At 49.5% G+C, this 19,938-nt stretch overlaps 1 protein-coding gene across 1 annotated transcript; it reads left to right on the forward strand.

Moving 5' to 3' along the window:
- The first annotated feature begins 12,372 nt into the window (after nucleotides 1–12,372).
- GHRH (growth hormone releasing hormone) lies at nucleotides 12,373–17,836 on the forward strand. Its single transcript, XM_043553259.1, has 4 exons — nucleotides 12,373–13,782; nucleotides 14,111–14,215; nucleotides 15,629–15,748; nucleotides 17,691–17,836. Exons 1-4 carry the CDS (start codon nucleotides 13,703–13,705, stop codon nucleotides 17,704–17,706), a joined length of 321 nt encoding a protein of 106 aa, XP_043409194.1. The 5' UTR covers nucleotides 12,373–13,702; the 3' UTR covers nucleotides 17,707–17,836.
- Nucleotides 17,837–19,938: the final 2,102 nt, after the last annotated feature.

Consider the following 19,938-nt stretch of genomic DNA (forward strand, 5'->3'; position numbering starts at 1 on the left):
ATGGGCTTTGCCTCTTGGAGTCTCAGCAGAGAAGACAGTGTGGATGCTGGAGCCAAAGAGGCTCAGATTCAAAACCCTGGCTCCGCCCCGAGGAGCCCAGTGACCAAAGGCAAGACATTTATCCGTGACGTGGAAGTCATAAACTGACAGCAACCGGCCTCCTTTTCTGATTGTCTTCTTGCCCGCTGTTTCTCATTCTGCTGCCAGCTGCCCTGGGATGTGCATTCTAAGATCCCGCCGATGCCCCACAGCTTGGCTACCTTCTTCTCTGCACCGGCCCCTGGCCCAGAACCAAGCTCCAGACTGGGTCCAACTGCCTGTTACCTGCTTCCTTCTGGACGTCCTTTGAGTCCTAAAAACTCACCGCATGGAAATCGGAGCTCACCGCAACCTGCTCCCCCAGAGTACCCATCACCCCTCAGGCCCCCAGCTGGAAACATCAGCTCATTCTCAACATCTCCCCCTCCTCCACTTCCCTTGTCCTTTCTACCCCAGGCCCAGCGGTCCCATCTCCCAAGGCCCTCTCGCATCCAGCCCCCTGTGCTCCCCGCCACCTCCTTGCTGGGCCTTGGCCCAGACCCTCAGAACCACAGGCCTGAACACCTGTAAAAGCTTCCCAGCCAGGCTCCCTCCCTGTGGCCACTCTGCTTTTCAGTACCCCCTCCGGGCTGCTGGCTTGAAAGCCTCCCATGGGGCTCTCTCCACTGAGAAGGGAAAAGGCCCAAATTCCCAAGCGTGGTGTTTGACACCCTGCACGCCTTGGTCTTCACATATCGTTCCAGAGTCGTTTTCTGTATTTCCTGCCAATGAAGTTGTAGGCCTGGGTTTCTCAGACTGTGGTCTCTCACACCTGCATCAGAATCACCTGAGGCCTTGGCTAAAACTGCAGAACCCTGGGGCCTACACCAGACAACTGAACGTGGGGGTCCAGGCCCAATGCAAAGGCTTGAGGACCCTCACGGTAGCCACCCAAACGACTTGCCACGCGCTGACCGTGCAGCCCGGCCTCTGCTCATGCTGTAGTAGAGTTTCCCTTTTCTTCAAGGCCCAGCTTAAACGCCATCTCCTCTGCAGCTTTTGCTGAGCCCTAGCAGAGCAAACTCCCCACCCACCCTGCTCCTTTAGCACATGAAACACACCTCTGTTATAGACCATGTGTATCACACCATATCTAATTATCTGTTGGCCTGCCTGCCTTCCCAGCTGGAATGAAGTCTCCACCAAAGCAAGCCCACGGAATGCCTGGAGCCCCCAGCACAGCGAATGGCACACAGCAAGCACTGAATACATATCTATTCATTTGAATTGTATCTTACCACTCCTTGGTTCCCGGATGCCAAAACACAATGCTTAACACCCAGAGGGCATAATTACAGGGAGGTCTGAGGGGTGAATTGTCAAAGGATGGATGAAACCCTGAATGAATGATGAAATATGCAAATGTATTGGTGATGAGTGTTCATCGTTCTGAAATGCTTGTGCCTGTCCGGGTCTATTTCGAACCTGAAGGATGTGTGAATTGGGTCAGATGTGAGGCTGGGACTTTTGGTTCCAGGTTCAACGGGGGAGGTCACCAAAGTTCTGATGTTAATAAGAAATGTCACTGTCACCACATCAAATGCATGTGAAAAGTACAGTGCCACTTGGTCATCAGACATGGGAAATCCTCACTCTTTACACCTCACAGGGTCCACAGAGACCCTACTGATACTGCCCAAAGGGAAATCTGGTATCTGTCGTGAGGAGTCGGCAGAAATCAGCCTTAAGATGCTGAGGCTGGGGGCATTGGGGGCGCCTGGGTAGCTCAGTCGGTTAAGCATCCCACTTTGGCTCAGGTCACCATCTTGCTAGTCTGTGAGTTCAAGCCCTGCATTAGGCTCTGTGCTGACAATTCAGAGCCTAGAGCCTGCTTAGGATTCTGTGTCTCTGTCTCTCTCTGCCCGTCCCCACTTGCACTCCATCTCTCTCTCAAAAATAAACATTAAAAAAAAATTTTTTTTTTAAAGATGCCAAGGCTGGGGTGGCAGTAGCACTGCTCCAGGGCACTAGGGCATGTCTGGAGGCAGACCTGTGCCACTTCTGGCCATGGCTTCCCCATTTACTGTCTGAGTGAGATTAGATGAGTTACCCAATGGCTCCAACACTCAGCTTCTTCCACAATAATTGGGGCGCCTGGGTGGCTCATTCGGTTGAGTGTCCAACTCTTAATTTCAGCTTAGGTCATGATCCCAGGGTCATGGGATAGAGCCCCACATCAGGCTCCGTGCTGAGTGTGGAGAGTGCTTGAGAGTCTCTCTCTCCCTATGCCCCACTCTCTCCCCCACCCCATCTTAAAAAAAAAAAAAAAAAAAAGCAACCACTTTGTGCTCCTAACCCTTAAATTTGTTGAATGAGATCATGCATGTTACATGACTGGTACATAGTAGGCATCAAAAGATATTATGGCTATACTGCTGTGCTGTGATCCAAGACAACTGGATTCCTATAAGGAGTTGGGTGGGGGTGAATGGGGCTGACCCTGGGGCTGGAGTGACAGGAGTTAAGCAGAAAGCCAGGTGTCAGCCGTGGATTAGGGGTGGATTGTGGGGTTTTTAGAGGAGAGTTCCAGCTCCAAGGGTGGGGCTGGGTGTGGAAGCTGAGCTTCATTCTGCTCTGTGGCCTGGGTGTTCAGGGACCAGATGACACGGGATGGGGGGAGGTCAGGAGGAGGTGGCTAGACTGGAAACTTGAGCTCTGGAGAGAAACTAGCAGCTCCACTTCCAGTCTGGAAGTGTCTGAGGGCACTTTGGCCCTACTCTGGAGCCCAGGTTTATGCATCCATGGCTAATGGAGCTCTGTTAACTGCCCTATCACCACCATGGGGAAGTGCAGCCATATCCTGGCCCCGACACTGGGCACCCAGTTCAGATGGGAACCAGAAACTGGAGTCCCAGGCAGGCTGCGGGGTTTTCCTGTAGACAGTCAAATAATGCGAAGTTCCTCTGGCTGTGTCTGCAGGTCCCGTTGTCACTAAGATCCTCCAACTCAGCTTCCAAGTGAGAAGGGGCCTCCCGACAGACAGATGTCCCCTCCTCTGCCGGGCCACATTGTTGCCTGATGAGCCAGGCTTGAAGAAGTCTCCATATGCTGGGCTTTCTCCTCTGGGCTTTCTCCTGGGGATCCTGGGGCAGGGGCTGAGTTTGGGGAACACACAGCCTTCCCTAACTGGAAACACAACTCAGAACCCAAGGCAGGAAATGGGCAGAGATAGGCGGCCCAGGTGGCTGAGGAGGGGGTGGCCTGAATACATAACGGACCTGGACCCCTCGGTTCTCCTGGATTTCACAAGAAACAAAACCCGGCACTTGGGGCCTCTGGTGTTTGCAAGGAAGCCTGACATCTCCCAAAGACTGGAGAACAGCGACATCTCCCGGCTGCCTGTGGTCAAGGCCCTCCTCCCTGGTGAGAAAATCGCAAGGCCTTCAGAAACCATCTTAGGGACCTGATGCCTTTAAAATCCTAGAACAAAGAGGATTTGGCCTCTGATTCAGTCAATCTGGGGTGGAGCCCAAGATTCTGCATTTCCAACAAACTCCCAGGAGATACTGTTACTGTTGGTCTAGGAAACACACCTTCATTATCAAGCTTTATATATGCCAGTCACATCTTTTTAAAAAAATTTTTAATCTTTATTCTTGAGAGAGAGAGAGAGGGAGGGAAAGAGAGAGAGAGAGAGAGAGAGCACGTGTGAACAAGCAGGGGAGGGGCAGACAGAGAGGGAGACACAGAATCTGAAGCAGGTTCCAGGCTCCGAGCTGTCAGCACAGAGCCTGATGCGGGGCTCGAACTCACAAACTGTGAGATCATGACCTGAACCGAAGTCGATGCTTAACTGACTGAGCCACCCAGGTGCCCCTATGCCAGTCACATCTTAATAAAGCTGGGAAAAGAAAGAAGGCTTTAGGGGGCTCAAAAATTAATCAGAGGTGGGGCACCTGAGTGGCTCAGTCGGTTGGGCTTCTGACTCTTGATTTTGGCTCAGGTCATGACCTCACGGTTCATAGGATCGAGCCCCACTTTGGGCTCTGTGCTGACAACGTGGAGCCTGCTTGGGATTCTCTCTCCCTCTCCCACCCACCCCCTCACCCCCAGCTCATACACCTTCTCCCTCTCTCTCTCTCAAAATAAATCAATATATATTAAAAATTTTTTAATTAGGTCTGGTTGCAGACATCCCAAGTGTCTCAGGAAAGGAGACGCTTCCACATATAAAATCGGTCAACCGCCAGGCAAGGCCAGGAGGGAGGAGCAGGGTGTGAGAATGCTTCTTGGGGAGGTAGGGTCCAAAGAGGTCTTTATTTTTTATTTTATTTTATTTTTTCAATATATGAAGTTTATTGTCAGATTGGTTTCCATACAACACCCAGTGCTCATCCCAAAAGGTGCCCTCCTCAATACCCATCACCCACCCTCCCCTCCCTCCCACCCCCCATCAACCCTCAGTTTGTTCTCAGTTTTTAACAGTCTCTTATGCTTTGGCTCTCTTCCACTCTACCCTCAAAGAGGTCTTTAAAGGCTGGTCAGATCTCCACCAGGGAGAGCTTGCCTACAGGATCAGCTGGGGACAGCCTTCCCGCACGGTACCTACCAACCCAGAAAACCAACCTGGTTAGCATTCATAACTGACTTGGGACAGGCCTAAAGATTCCATGCAAGGTGAATATCTAAAACACTTATGAGAGTAACATTTCCAAGCAACCCAGAATTGCTTAATTGATTTGCTAAGTACAATCAACTTCACCTCTTTAAAAAAGCTCTCCTAATGATCTTCTCAAATGCAGACTTTTCCAGAAAGAGATGAACTTCTGAAGGTTATTGGATCACCAACCAATCACGGGCACTTCTGCTTGGGTAGGATATGAAGTAGGGGGAAGGACCCCATCAGCCCCATTTTACAGAATGGGAAACTGAGGTTCAGGAAAGTCCCTTGACTTTGCCTGAGGCCCCCCAACTGGGCCAACCATGTGAACCTTGGTCCCTCGCCCTGACATAGCACTCATGAGTGCTCATGTGACATCTGCTGCTGCTGACTCCGTAAAAACAGGCCTAGAAGGCACACTAGGTGGGGGGTGTCAAGGGAATCTGGGAGTCTAGGGTCCAGGCCTTCCCCTTCCCTGCACACTGGCCTCGGGCTGGGAACGCTGCCATCATCCAGGGAGGGCGATGAAAGCAGCTTTTATAAAGCAGGGTCTGAGGCCCTCAGACAGGCCCCCTTTGTCGACTTCCTCTGCCCTCCCCACCCGCAGGCCCACGGCCTTTAGCATCACCCTCCCTGAATGGCTGGCTTCAACACACTGGAAATTTGCAACACAAACGCGCGGCTTGTCTCTCTCCCAGCGGAGCCTCTCTGCCCCAGCCTTTTGGGGCTTTTTAAAGCCTGCCTTTCTCTGGGGCATTTTTTTCCACAGCTCAAGTCCCCAGCCCCTAGAGCAGGCACGATCGCTAATTAACTCTGGGTTAAAACCCGTCCTGGGAAGAAAGCCGGGTGGCAAGCGAGGCGTTCCCACCGCCTCTCAGAGGATAAGGACGAGGCGGCTGGCTGTGGGGATTGGTGGAGGGGGGGCTGCGCTCTCACTGTCAAGGCTGGTTCTGGCTTCTTCCCTCATCCTCCGCCTCAAGGGCTTTGAGAATACGCTGCAAATGAAGCCCCTCGTCCCAGATGGCTCCTGCTCTTCTGGCCACCACCCTGCCCAGCTTTCAGAGCTCCGCTCTGATCAGTAAGAGCTACAGTAACAGCTGCCTTTTGCCTGGTGCGTCAGACACTTTACAAGCATATTCCTGACCCTCAAAACAACCTGAGGAGGTAGATGTCATCACCCCCATTGTACAGATGCGGTAACTGAGGCTCCGAGAAGAATAAACCCCTCGCCCAGAATCACACAGTTTGCAAGTGGCAGAGCTGAGTTTCAAATCTAAATCCGTGGGCCTTGTGCTTCTCTCTGCTTTAGGCTTTAGGCTTCTCTCTGCTCCTCCCTGAGGCTCTCCCAGCTTTAGCGTGACTTTCCCCTTCTCTCAATTCTTGGGACATTTAACCCACATAACTGTGTGCCTGTCTCCATCTCCTGCCTGAGGCAAGTCACTCAGCTCCTCACATGCCTGCCTCCTGCAGCTCTGAGTACAAGCACATGCCACTGTCTTCCTAGTGCTCAAGAAAATGCCATGCAGGGGGAAAGGCCCAGCCCACTCTCCTAAGAGGAGAATAGGACCGGGGCTTCAGAGACTGACAAACTCCTAACCCAGCGAGCTCTGTGTGGGCCTAATTCAGTGCTTCGGAGGTGTTTGCGGGGTAAAGAAAGGCTGGTTTAAGGACTTCCCCGGGGGACTCTCCATCACAGCTGGCAGAAATGGAATGGGGGTGCCACTTCAGAAAACAGCTTGGCCGCTTCTTAAAAAGCAAACCATTTACTTACCACATGACCCAGCAGTTCCTCTCCTAGGTAATCACCCAAGAGCAATAAAAGCACACGTTCGTACAAAGTCTTATACACGAATGTTCATAGCAGCGTTTTTTGTAACAGCCCCAAACTGAAATCTACCTAAATGTCCATCACGGTGAATGGGTCGACAAGCTGTCAGACTTTTGTACAACGGAACGCTACTGAGCAATAAAGTGGAACAGGCTGCTGATATGGATCCAACACAAATGAATCTCAAAAACAGGTGGATGAGTGAAGGAGACTGACAGCACAGAGTACATATTATGTGACTCCATAATTCACATGAATCCGTATGAACGTTCTAGCAGAGGAAACAGTATAGAGGCAAAAGGCAGATCAGTGGTTGTTGAAGGCTGGGGTTGGAGTGGGCGTTGATAGCAAATGGGACTGGAACTTTTGGGCTGACAGAGGTATTCTAAACGGGGTTGCGTGACAGTGACACAATTTTATAAACTTATGAGAACTTGTTGAACCATAGGCTTCAAACAGGTGCCTTTTATGGTGTATGAGTTATATATACGTCAATAAAACTGTTAAAGTGCTCGGGGCGCCTGGGTGGCTCAGTCGGTTAAGCGTCTGACACTTGGTTTCAGCTCAGGTCATGATCTCCCCGTGTCATGGGTTTGAGCCCCGCGTTGGGCTCTGTGCTGACAGCTCAGAGCCTGGAGCCTGCTTGGGATTCTGTGTCTCCCTCTCTCTCTGCCCCTCCCCCGCTCACACTCAAATAGAGTGTCTGTCTCTCAAAAATAAATAAATGTTGAAAACAAAATTTTTTTTAATTTTGTTTAAAAATAAAATAAAATAAAATAAAAAGTAAAGTAAAAAGCAAAACTGTTAAAGTTCTTTAAAAAAGAGTAGAAGACCCAGTGGGCCACGGAAGGGCCTTAGGAGAACATTAGCCTGGTGTGGGGCACTGGATTCGGGAGTCGGAAACCTTTGTTTGAGTCCTGGCTCTACCCAGGTGTGTGCCTGTGGATGAGTGGGTAACCTCTCTGTGCCTCTGTTCTCTCCCGCTTATTACAATAGTAGCAACGGTAAGTGAGAGCTATTTTTTTTAAATTTTTTGTTAACATTTATTCATTTTTGAAAGGCAGAGAGAGACAGAGCACAAATGGGGGAGGGGCAGAGAGAGAGGGAGACACAGAAACAGAAGCAGGCTCCAGGCTCTGAGCTATCAGCACAAAGCCCGACGCGGGGCTCGAACTCACGGACCAAGAGATCATGACCTGAGCCAAAGACAGCCACTTAACCGATTCAGCCACCCAGGTGCCCCTGTGAGAGCTAATTTTTGAGACTTACTCTATACCAGGCCTGTGCCTTAATCCTCACCCAGCAGCCTCATGAGTCGAGCCCTATCACTCTCCTCTTACAGATGAGAAAACTTGAGAAGAGGCATGAAGCCCTTAGCAACAGAACTTCAACTAAGGTTGCATTCTGATCCCCATGGCTTCTCCAGGCAATTCCATGTGTCCTACATCTGTACTCTGGCCTGGTGTCCATTGTGGGTACTCGAGCTGTAGGTGGTCCCCACCTTGCATTCCCTGAGATGACCTCACACCTCCTGACTGTATGAGAACCTATTGCCCAGGGGGCTCCCGAACGCTCCATCTGCCCACTCTCAGTCCCTGGGGACCTGGCCTGACCTGACCACTTTGTGTCCAGGCCGGCACGGTGACAAGCCACTCAGTCCCTGCTTCTATGGGAAACACCCCTTGTGTGCTCTGTGCCAAGAACATGGCTCGGTGCAGGCTAAGCAGAGGATCACAACATAACATTTGCTAAGAGGTTCATTCAGAAGCTACTGGTTCTGTTGCCCATGGAGGTACCCCAGGTGCAGCCAAAGGGAGTCTTCACTCCCCCCTTTTCAACCAGAGCAGTTTCCTGTTTTAAATCTGCTTTATATACTGCACTTCCATAGAAGATTTCCGAAGAAAGTTCTATGCCACCTTTTTTTTTTTTTTTTTTAAGTTTGAAAGCTGCTATTCTCTGGCAGCCCTCGCTTTTCCAAGTTTAAAAACTGAGATCTGGAGGGTAGAAGTAACTTGTTGAGGGTCACAGAGGTCATGACTAACAGACATAGGAGGGCTGGGCAGGGCTCTGGACTTGAAGCTTATGGCTCTTTCCACCCCTCCACAACAGCCTCGTGGAAAACTGGTGTTTCTGACTCACACGCTTTTAGACCATTCTCGAGGATTCTTTAGCTACAGGCTAGCAAAATCAGGAAACACAACAACCCTCCCAAGGTTTTCCATCTCCTTCCATGTTTGGCTGCCTTGACACATGAGAACAGGTGCTCCCCGGGCTAGCTGCCTACAGTGGCCTATGACTGCAGCAGATGTAGATCGAATAGGGGGAAATCTTGATAATTGGATGCTGCGCTAAGGAGAGAAAAACACTTATCTGTAATAAGTGGACTACCTGAAAGTGAGATAAAGTTGCACACGGACAAAAAAAATTATATCAACTTTTTAAAACGCACATTTAACTCAGCGAGTAAATGAACCTTTGTTGTTTCACTGTTATGATTACTCCAATTATTAGAGAAGCAGTATTATATTCTCTATTCCCCTCGGAATAATATCATAACTTTGCATTCTGTCCGTAAAGGGGAAGTTCCATACAGGTCTTCATCTGCAAGGGGAAAACCTCTTTCTCCTATTAGGGTTTGTCAGTATGATGCTAAAAACGGTCCTTTGGTTGACTTGTGGGTAATTGATTCTCTGACGCTGGCGACGCTTAGGAAAATGAAGGTATAAATGATGGAAGCGTCACGCAGTCACCGAACAAACGCTGAGCCCCAGGTCCAGGCAGCTGGAGCAGCGCCTCATAGCAGAGGGGACACCTGCCATATCGGAGGTGAGAGGGGGTGGTCCTGGGGGCTGGGCTGGATGGGGGCAAGACGGTTGACCTCACCAACTCAGAGACACCGAGTCAAAGAGGCCCACCATCATCCTCGTCGCCTGTGGACTAGTGAGTACACTCAGGTACCTGGTTAGGGGCTCTGGAACACGCTTTTGATGGTTGGCTCCATGTTGAGGTTGTTTTGGATACATGGCACCTCAACCATGGAGAAGGGGCAGGCAGACGGATGTGTTCCAGGGGTTTGTCAGGGGGCGGATGAGATCTCAGCACTCCTTCTCCGGTGTGCAGGCAGGTGTCTGGGGCAAGACACAAGCTGGCTAGATTCTCCCATCAACAATGGGGGTCTGCCATGGATCGGAAAGGAGCCAAGTGGCTGTGCAAATCAATACATCCCATCTATCGCTCTGAACCCATTCAACATAATTGCCTGGAAATTGATAACATTTTGCTTTCTTGCTCAATTGCTGCTGCGCTCCTTACTCGAGGGTTCAGACACAATTATCTGCCCCTGGAGCACTCCATTACCCCCACGCTTGTTTCTTGATCCATGTTTTGATGGTCTCGTAGTATTTGTGTCTTTCACCATAAGCCGCCTCAAACTCTTTCAGGAAGGAGGTGGGGTGTCTCTCTTTTGAGTGACAATTCAAGATGCTTCCTCATTAAAAACTTAGATCTCTTTCAATTTGGAATGCTATTGCTGAAACAGTTTATAAACTAAATCAGGACGTCAGTGCCTCAGCGTTCTTAAATTACAAAGCAGAATGTTTGAGAAAGGTAAACGAGAAGCGCCTGGGTGGCTCTGTTGGTTAAGCATCTGACTCTTGGTTTTGGCTCAGGTCATGATCTCACGGTCCATGGAGTTTGAGCCCCAAATCGATCTCTGTGCTGTCAGTACAGGACCTGCTTGAGATTCTCTCTCTCCCTTTCTCTCTCTGCCCCTTCCCTGCTCGCACTTTCTCTCTCTCTCAAAGTAAATAAATAAACTTAAAATAAAAAAGAAAGGTAAAAGATTTTCTTCCTAGTTGTCCAAAAGTGGCCTTGCTAGGTTGGGCACATGAGACCTGACCTCTGTCATTAGCAAAAGGTGCATCTGGAGAATTCTCATAGCATTCTTGGCATAGAGGCTGGCAAGAGGTGCCAACTAATGTAGGTCAAGTGTCCATTTATCCTGAATCCTGATGACCTCAATTAGATCTAACCGCAGAATTCACTTGTCAACACTGCAGAAAGCTAATTGATACTCATGAGGATAGATGATAAACCTTAAAATACCTTTGGAGCTATCAAGGAGTTGTTGAGGATGCTGTTGAATTTGTACTACACTTAATTCAGTGGGATTCTGTCTCTGTAGATTGCTCGCGTGGAATACGTCTGTCAATAGCTACTTTATCCGTGGTGATACAACATCTAATTCTCATCGGACCATAAGCAAGAGAATTCTTGTCGTTTCCCAACTTTGTCCAGTGGAATTTTGCAACCCCAAGGATCAGAGGTTGCAACCCCAAGCCTAGAGGTTGCAATGGTGTCTTGACTCACCCCTGGGGCACACGGTTTGTAGTAAATGTGCCTCTTGGTTGACCAGACTATACAGTTGCTCAACCTCGTTCCAAATAAGCTAGGGGTTACAGAATTTACTGTGACTTGCCCTCCAAAGTCTGCCCTCGTATCAGGTTATTTTCAACCCCCTGAAACCACTGGCTGCACATAGGAAGGCGCCAAGCAGGCAGGTGTTCCTGTGTGTGTCCCTTTTTTTTTTTAATTTCCCTGGAGATCCAGTGACAAAGAGCAAAAGCTTTCTGTTTTTCAGAACGGCTTCCCATGTGCAGGTGATGAATCCTGCAGCACCTCCCATGAACGGGGAGCTGAATAGGGAGCTGCGAATAGGGTATTGTATCTGGGAGGCAGCCTCCACGGAGCGGGAGGGGCCTGCTGGCCTGGGAACTTTGAGGCCCATTCTGAAGTGTCCAGTCAGAAACCAATGTGATGGAGGACCATGGAGAAAAGGTTCTTCTCCTCTCTGGGCTCGTTTCCTCAGCTGTAAGATGAAGACCCTGATACCTGCTCCAGAGGGCGAGGGTGGGCTGTGCAGGCCAGGGGAGCACACGGGCTGCGAAACACACGAGAAGGGGCGGGAGGTGGGGAAGCCAAGGGAGAGCTTAGCCCAAGAGCAGGGGGTTGGGCTTTGCTCTGGAGAGAAACCAAGGGCCTCTGAGCAGGGGAATGAAGTGATTAGGGGCCTGGACGTGCCCAGGTCTTTCAAATATCCGCAGCGGGCACCTGGGTGGCTCAGTCAGTTGAACATCTGACTCTTGGTTTCATCTCAGGTCATGATGTCACGGTTGGGGGGTTCGAACCCCGTGTCGGGCTCTGCGCTGCTGGTGTGGAGTCTGCTAAGGATTCTGTCTCCCTCTCTCTCTGCCCCTCCCCTGCTCGCTCTCTATCTCTCTCTCTCCCAAAATAAATAAATAAACATTTAAAAGAATTTTTTTAAAGATCAGCAGCACAGAAGGCAAGGAAGTCCAGCCAAGAGACAGAAAAAAAGAGGGCTCGTTACAAGGGGCCCTCCTTACCTCCAAAGAACTCCCTGCTTAGGAAACTCCATTGCTAGAGAGGCAGCCTGGAACCGGGCCGGGAGACGGGGGGCCAGATGTGATATGGTGTGACGAAGAGGACAGAAGACTGAGATCCTTGGTCTGGAGAGCAAAGGCCTAAGTCAGATCCACCTTATGTGGATGAGGGTGCAGAAGCTGTGGGTGGCACAGAGGGTGGATGTCAAAGCCGGGGAGAGGGAGGGGCAGGCAAATGCCATGTTCTCATCTTTCCTCCAGCCCCAGTCCTTCCCAGAAGAGTAGAAGCCTTAACACGTCTTTTTGCACTTGACACAATGAGAAAAAAATCCTAACAAGAAGAGCTGCCTGGAGATAGCACGTCCTGGCTCGGGGGTAGTGAGCTCTCTGCCACTCGCTGGCAGAGAGCATTTGAGCAGGAACTGGAGGATTGTTGGGGAGACAGTGAGGCCTGGAGGGCTCCTCCCTTCTGCTCTGGAGGTGCAGAGTCACAGGTTGCTCTGAGCCCAGCTCTGCAGATGCTCCCTGGCTTAGTCAAGACCCTGGTGTCTGGTAGAAGGGAGGGGATGCCCTAAGAGGGCGGGCGAGACCAGAAAAGGAAGGTGGATTCTGTCAGTGCCGGCCCTGCTTGCTGGAGATCGCTCTTCAACAGGACAGGAGAGAACACGGAAGACAGGGGGTGAAGTTGGGCTAGGATGGGTTCCTGCCCTTCTCTGGGCTGGCTGGGTCCCTGCATGGGCCTGTAGCCCCATGGAATGGATATTCTACTGAGGGGGGCATGAGAGTTGGGGAGACCCAATTCCTAGGTCTCCTAGCTGAGCCCCTGCTTCCACACTGGGCAGGTCTGGGTTGACCGTGGAGCCTCCTCCCTGAGCCCAGGCGGGCTCTTTCTCACGTTGCCTGTTCTTTCCCTGATTGCAGAGCACGGTGTCAGCAGGCCCCAATTAAGGGTAATTACATGATCTATTAGATGATTCTGCCACACTGGCTCCCCAGGCTCCCTGGTCTCTTCCAAGGCTAAAAGCCTTCAGCGAAATCGAAATGTCTGGAGCGAGAAGTAGAGCTTTCCCTTCCCTCTGACTTCACACAGAACCAAACAGGACGAGAGCCTGCCCCCTCGAGTGGGTCTGATCTGAGGTCGTCGCAGCAAAAGTGTTTGGGAGAATTCCTTATGCACCAAGCAACTCTCATCTCATCTCATCCTCACAAGGGCCCTATGCAGTCAGTATAGTCATAGACCCATTTCATGGATAGGGAAACTGAGGCCCAGAAAGGAGAAGCCACGTGTCCTGGGACACAGAGCTGGTGACGGTGGAGCCCAGATAGGAACTGAGATTTGTCTGACTCAGAGCCTGAGCTATTGGCCCTGCTCACTGTTGTCAAGTGTCACAGTGGGTGGGGTGACTTAGGAGACTAGGAGAAGGTGTAGCCCCCAACCCTTGCTGAGGCCTGAATTCCACATATGATGCTTTACAGCAAGGGGCATTTTCACCAATGTCATTAATTTTCCATGTAACCCTATAGGGTCAGCAGGGTAGCTTATCAGGCCCATTTTATAGATGCAGAAAATGAGGTCAAAGCTTGTGACTGGCAAAAACAGGACTTGAATCTAGGTCTGTTTGACTTCCAGAGTCTGGGTTCTTTTTCGTACCTCACCACCTCCAAATGACGAGGACTAGGGCTTGTATACAGCCAAGCCCAGAACTGGGCCCAGCCAATAAAAGGCATCCTTGTGGCTATGGCTGCAGTTGACCTTCTCCTTCTGTCGTTTTCCAGGAGCCACCGCAGGGGTGAAGGATGCTGCTCTGGGTGTTCTTCCTGGTGATCCTCACCCTCGACAGTGGCTCCCACTGCTCCCCGCCATCCCTGCCCCTCAGGTGAGCAGTCCCGCCGCCAGGGCCTAGATACCCAATGTCCCAGAACCATCCCTGCAGCCCAGCGGGGGATGATTTAGGGCGTGCAGAACAGAGCCCTAAGCAGGCCCCAGCCATCTCCTCAGGCAGCCCCCACTGCCTATCTTTGGGAGGGGGGCAGATCCTGAGTTCCAGAGAAGCCTCCCAGCCCTGGGTCCTACCTTCTCCGGGGATGAGTAGGGCAAAGGGCAGAAGGACGTTACGGGGACATGGTGAGTACCCCTCACCCCACCCCCGTTTCCTCACCTGGCCCTGCCACCCCTCCCTTTGACGTCTGACTCCTTCCATATAGAATGCCTCGGTATGCAGATGCCATCTTCACCAACAGCTACCGGAAGGTGCTGGGTCAGCTGTCTGCCCGCAAGCTACTGCAGGACATCATGAGCAGGCAGCAGGGGTAAGCAGGTCTAGTGGGTTTTTTCCCAGTCTTCCAAGCATCAGAGTTTGGAGGGACTTTTGGTCCCTTGCCTGGCACAGCATCTATTATTTCTGGATTTGCCACAGCAGAAAGGCCCTAACGCAAAGCCCCAGCTTACCTCTAATTATGCTATGATTGTTGAACACCAACGATGTGCTTCTCCCCATGTTAGGCTCCAACAGGCATGATACCAATGATAGTCACCATCTGATCATGATTCTGTGCTGGACACAGAGGCTGTGCCCTCAGACATTTCCATACATTCAGGACAGTGCTGGGCTCACAGGAAGCCCTTGGTAATATTAGCCATTACTCTTGGTTTCTTGCCTGTAACAACCCTACAAAGTAGGTACTGTTTACTCCCATCTTACGGGGCAGTTCATAGCTTCTAAAGGACGCATACCAGACAGCTAGCATCCAAAGAGCCTGACATCACAGCCTGTATATTTTTTATTTTGAAAAAGTTTGGCGCATACAGAAAAGCTGCAACAATAATACAATGGAATTCCACATCCCCTTTCCCTATCTTCAGCAATTGCTAATATTTTTATCATATTTGCTTATATACACACGCAAACACATGTGCACTTTGTCATTACTTTGTTGAACCATATGAGAGTAAACTGCGATCATCACAACCATTTACCCTTAAGGAGCTCTGCACGGTGTCTCCAAACAGCTAACAACAGGACATTCTCTGATATAATCACAGTGTAATTATCACTTAGTGTATACATTCACCTTTCACCAGTTTTCCCAACATGTCCTTTATGGCAATTTTTCATTTTCCTGATCCAGGATCCAAGCCAGGGTCATGGATTGCATTTAATTGCCATGTCTCTTTAGTTTCTTTTAATCTGGAACTGCTCTTTGGTCTTTTGTGACATTGACATTTTTTATTAGTAAAGTTCAATTATTATTTATAGAACGTCCCTACGTTCCTCATACTGGATTTGCCTGATGCTTCCTCCTGATTAGATTCAGGTTATGCATTCATAGCAGTGATATTGTTCCTTCTTGGTGCATTACATCAGGAGGCACATGATGTCAATTCATCCCCTTATTGGTGATGGTAACTTTAATCGCCTGGTTAACGTGATGTCTGCCACGTTTCTCCTCTGTCCAGTTAACATTTCTCCTTTATAATTAACAAGTAATCTGTGGGGAGGTATTTTGTAAATCTATTTCACAGCCAATGCTCTTCACTACTATATCGAGCACCTTCCTAAGTGTTGCTGAATCTAGTTCGATTGGGTGAAAGAGTCCACACCAGATATTGGAATAGGTATAAGGACATACCTGTTCTGCTTACTTGGCCCTGGCCTTTCCCAGGCTTCTCCACATCCTATCCAAATAGTCACCTCCACTGCTGCTCTTTTTCTAATCTAACAGAGAGAGAAACCAGGAGCAAGGAGCAAAGGTACGGCTTGGCCGTCAGGTGGACAGCGTGTGGGCAGGTCAAAAGCAGATGGCGTTGGAGAGCATCCTGGTGGCCCTGCTGCAGAAGCACAGGTAGGAATATGTGTGTGCATGCACACGCGTGTGTGTGTGTAGTTAGGGACCTTGCAGGCTTCCTTCCGCATGGGTTGCCAGGAAAAGGAAAGAATCTCCTCTTCTCCAAAGACATGGGTTCCTGCCAAGGAACAAGGTTCCTTCCTACACACATGAAGGACTGGAGGAAGGGGAGCAAATGCATAATAGAGACCAGATCTTATCTACTGCTGTATCTCCAGTGAGAAGCAAGAGGCCAGGCTCAGCGTCTGTGTACAAAAATGTTACCTACTCAGTAGTTCTGGGATAGGAACCAGGCACCTGAATTTTAAAAAATGTCCAGGGGATTCTGATGCAGACGATGTGACAGGCACATCCTGGGTCCATTGGCAAGTTTCCAAAACTACAAGGCCAAGGAAAGGCCAGCCCCTCCCAACACCCTCGGGCAGACTAGCGTGGGCAGCACTCACGACCAGGAAAGTTGGGAAGGACAGTCACCCCTCCTCTCATGGCCCCTCATGTTCCCCTGGGTATCAGGGAAGATCAGGGAGTGCTCTCGGCTTAGAGAGGAGGGAAACTGAAGGAAAGAGGGGCAGCAGCTGGCCCCAAGTCAGGGACTGGAAAGCCAGACCCAAGACCTGTTTTCTTCCCTTCTTCACACGGAGTTCCACTTCACAGACACAGCTCCCCAGGGATGACAGGACTGTTTGTGGAGAAACTGCTGTATTTTTGAGCCTGATTTTAACTGTGAGCACAAACATGTCCCAGCAGGGCTCTGCCAGTCACCTCTGGATGAGCCTTTTAAGCAAATCCATTCCCAGCAGAGCTCTCCATGTGCTCCCGCACCTTCCTCCCAACCTAATTAGACACCAAGAGCCCAGAGATCTCACCAACCACAGTCCTGTGGAGACACGAGCGGCAGGCAGATGGGCAGGCTGCAGGAGGGGCGAGAGCCAGCCTGGGAGGCACACACAGCAAGTTGCCTTCCTTGTCTCCTCCTTTGTGAAGGGAGGAGGGACTCCAATCACCCCTAAGGATCCTAAGACTAGAATTCTAAAAATAATGCCTCCCCCGAGCAGCCCACGCTGGGATTAGGTCATCATTCACCTGCTTTAGGGCTCCCGCCAGGCCCTGGTGGGATAGGGTGTAGTGGCCCCAAGGAGGGCCAAGTGCTAAGAACACAGGCTGTGTTCCTGCAGGTTAAAAGCCAGAGACAGTTGCAGAGCTCAAGGTCACAGAGCGGGCAGGAAGGGGCCTGGAGGCTGCTCCAAACATTGTTCCCCCTCCAGCTTAAGGGTTGCAAATCCTAGGATCTCCTGGTGGGCCTGAGGACACATAACAGAAGAATGAATTCTTAGAGCTTAGAGTAGAATGATCTGGAAGACGGCACATCTGTGCACCCACCACACTTTATGTCCACCTAATGGCCCTGTGAGGAAACCGAGATTCAGAATTACCTGTCCTCCTCTCTCTGGAATATCGTCCCCTGACTACGACGTGCCAGGCCCTGGACTGAGGGTTACAGCAGTGACTAGGACAACAGTGGTCCTTGCTCCCGTGGAATTCACTGACGCACTGAGGCAGACAGAAATTAAGCAAGTCCCCGAACAGTGGATTATTTAATCTGTGATAAGTGGTAAGAGATGTAAGGGGTGTGGTTGAATGTACGTGCCGGAAGGAATAACCTAATCTAACCCTGTCTGGGGATTAGAGGTGGCTACTTCAAGAGGAAGTAACTGGCCCAGGATCTCCGTGGGAATAGGTGAGCAGAGCTGGGGCTGAGACTGATGTTCGCTGTGTTGGAAGCCGTGAGATCCTTCCCTTCCTCCCATAGTCCCTCTTCTGGAAGCCAGACAGCTAGGCCTGACATTGGAGCACCTGTCACGCTAGTTCCGGGTGTCTTGCCCAAACTCACCCTTGCTTCGGTCTCCCTAGTTGAGCTTTATCTTTCTTTCCGAAACAGGAATTCCCAAGGATGAGGATTCCACCTGTGTCTCATGCCACCTGCAGCCAAAACACAACTGCATCCAGTTACTCCTATTTAATTTCTGACCTACCTTTTTCCTTCACAGATACAATAAAATTCCCCCATACTGTTCTGCATCTCAATTTCCTTTTATCTTCTGCCTAATTTTTTACGTGTTTTACACAGTTACATTTCCCAAAGAGGTATTACCAGGGATACTACAAAAATAGCTAACATTTACCAAGTACGCGGAGTGGTAGCCGGGAAGCTTCATGCATAGAACCTCATATGCTCCTCACACAGCCTAATGGGAGGTCTCGATATCCTTATCTCACAGACAAAACACTGAGGCACAGAAAGGGTAACTGAACTGCCAAGGTCACTGCTGACAAGTGAGAGTACAGGGATTCAAACCCAGGCGGGCTGGTTCAGAACCAGGCTCTTAATCATACCCATCCTCTCTGGGCCAAAGGCATCCTTCATCCACCGGTGGCTTGTTCATCCACGAGCAATATCATTTATTCATTCAACAAATATTTATACAGTACCCATTATGTGCCAGGCACTGTTCTAGGCACTGGGAATACAACTGTGAGCAAACAGGCAAAGACCTTATAGTCTAATAAGGGGGAAGAATAATAAAAACAAGTAAATACAGAAATGTTAGATGGCAGCAGTTGCAAAGGAGAAACATTTAAAGGGTTGAAGAGTGTGGGAGGGCATTTTTGTACCTAGAATCCATACTTGTGCTGTGCTGTGGCCAGGGAGGGCCTCCGTGACGGGGTGACATTTGAGTAAAGGCCTGAGGGAGGAGAGGGGGGTTGGCTGTGTGAGTATCTGGGTAAAGAACATTCCAAGCAGAGTGAAAACCCAACACAAAGGCCCCGAGGCAAGAGCATGGAAGGAGAGGAATCAGAGCTGGTAGTTATAGACCTGGCTGTCCAATATGGTAGCCATTAGCCACATGTGGATACTGAACACTTGAAATGTGTCTAGTACAAGCCGGAATGTGCAGTAAATGTAAAATAGACATTGATTTCAAAGACAGTATGAAAAAAGAATACAAAATACCACAATGTTTTTTTTTATATTGGTTATATAATAATATTTTAGATATACTGGTTTAAATAAGATATTAAAATTAATTTCACCTGTTTCTCTTTTACTTTTTAAAAAAATATCTTTCTTAAAAAAAAAAAGAAACTGGGGAGCCAGGGTGGCTCAGTTGGTTGAGTGGGCGTACAACTTCGGCTCAAGTCATGATCTCATGGTTCATGGGTTCGAGCCCTACATCGGGCTCTGTGCTGACAGCTCAGAGCCTGGAGCCCACTTCAGATTCTGTGTCTCCCTCTCTCTGCCCCTCCCCTGCTGGTGCTCTGTTTCTTTCTCTCAAAAATAAATAAACATTAAAAAAAATGTTTTAAAGAAACTTATTCTTTAAAAGATTTTATTTATTTATTTATTTATTTACTTACTTACTTAAGTAACATCTACACACACTGTGGGTCTTGAACTCACAACCCTGAGGTCAGGAGTCCCATGCTCCACCAAATGAGCCAGGTACCCTCCCCCTTTTTTTTTACATTTTTATGGTGGTTACTAGAAAATTTAAAAAGCACCCATGTGGCTTGCATTACATCTCTATGAAATAGTGCTGGTAGAGCTAATCCTTTTGAGTTAAAAAAAATTTTTTTTAATGTTTATTCATTTTTAAGAGACAGAGAGAGAGAGAGAGAGAGAGAGAGACAGTGTGAATGGGGGAGGGGCAAAGAGCCAGGGAGACACAGAATCCAAAGCAGGCTCCGAGTTGTCAGCACAGAGCCCAATGTGGGGCTCAAACCCATGAACCTTGAGATCATTACCTGAGCCAATGTCAGACACTGAACTGACTGAGCCACCCAGCACACTTTGAGGTTTTGCTATAAGGGAAAGCAAAGAACTGAAGCCACTGACCACAGGTACCTAGGCCAGTGACTACTCAGCTTTTTCTATTGATGAACCATTTCTCCCCTGGGCCAGATACCCTCGCGTATCATCTACCCTACACATGCCTCTTAGAATCCATCAGCTTCCCGGGGGGATAAATTGTTCTATATTTTGCTTTGAGCAATGGTTACACCAGTGTAGTTAGATATAAACATTCATTGAGCTGTACACTTAAGATTTGTGTATTTTGCTGTAATTAAAAAAAACAAAACAAAACAAAAAACCAACTATGAAAAGTCCGGGTGATGGGAAGTCTGTT

The sequence above is a fragment of the Prionailurus bengalensis genome, chromosome A3 (assembly GCF_016509475.1).
Source record: "Prionailurus bengalensis isolate Pbe53 chromosome A3, Fcat_Pben_1.1_paternal_pri, whole genome shotgun sequence".
NCBI lineage: Eukaryota > Metazoa > Chordata > Mammalia > Carnivora > Felidae > Prionailurus > Prionailurus bengalensis.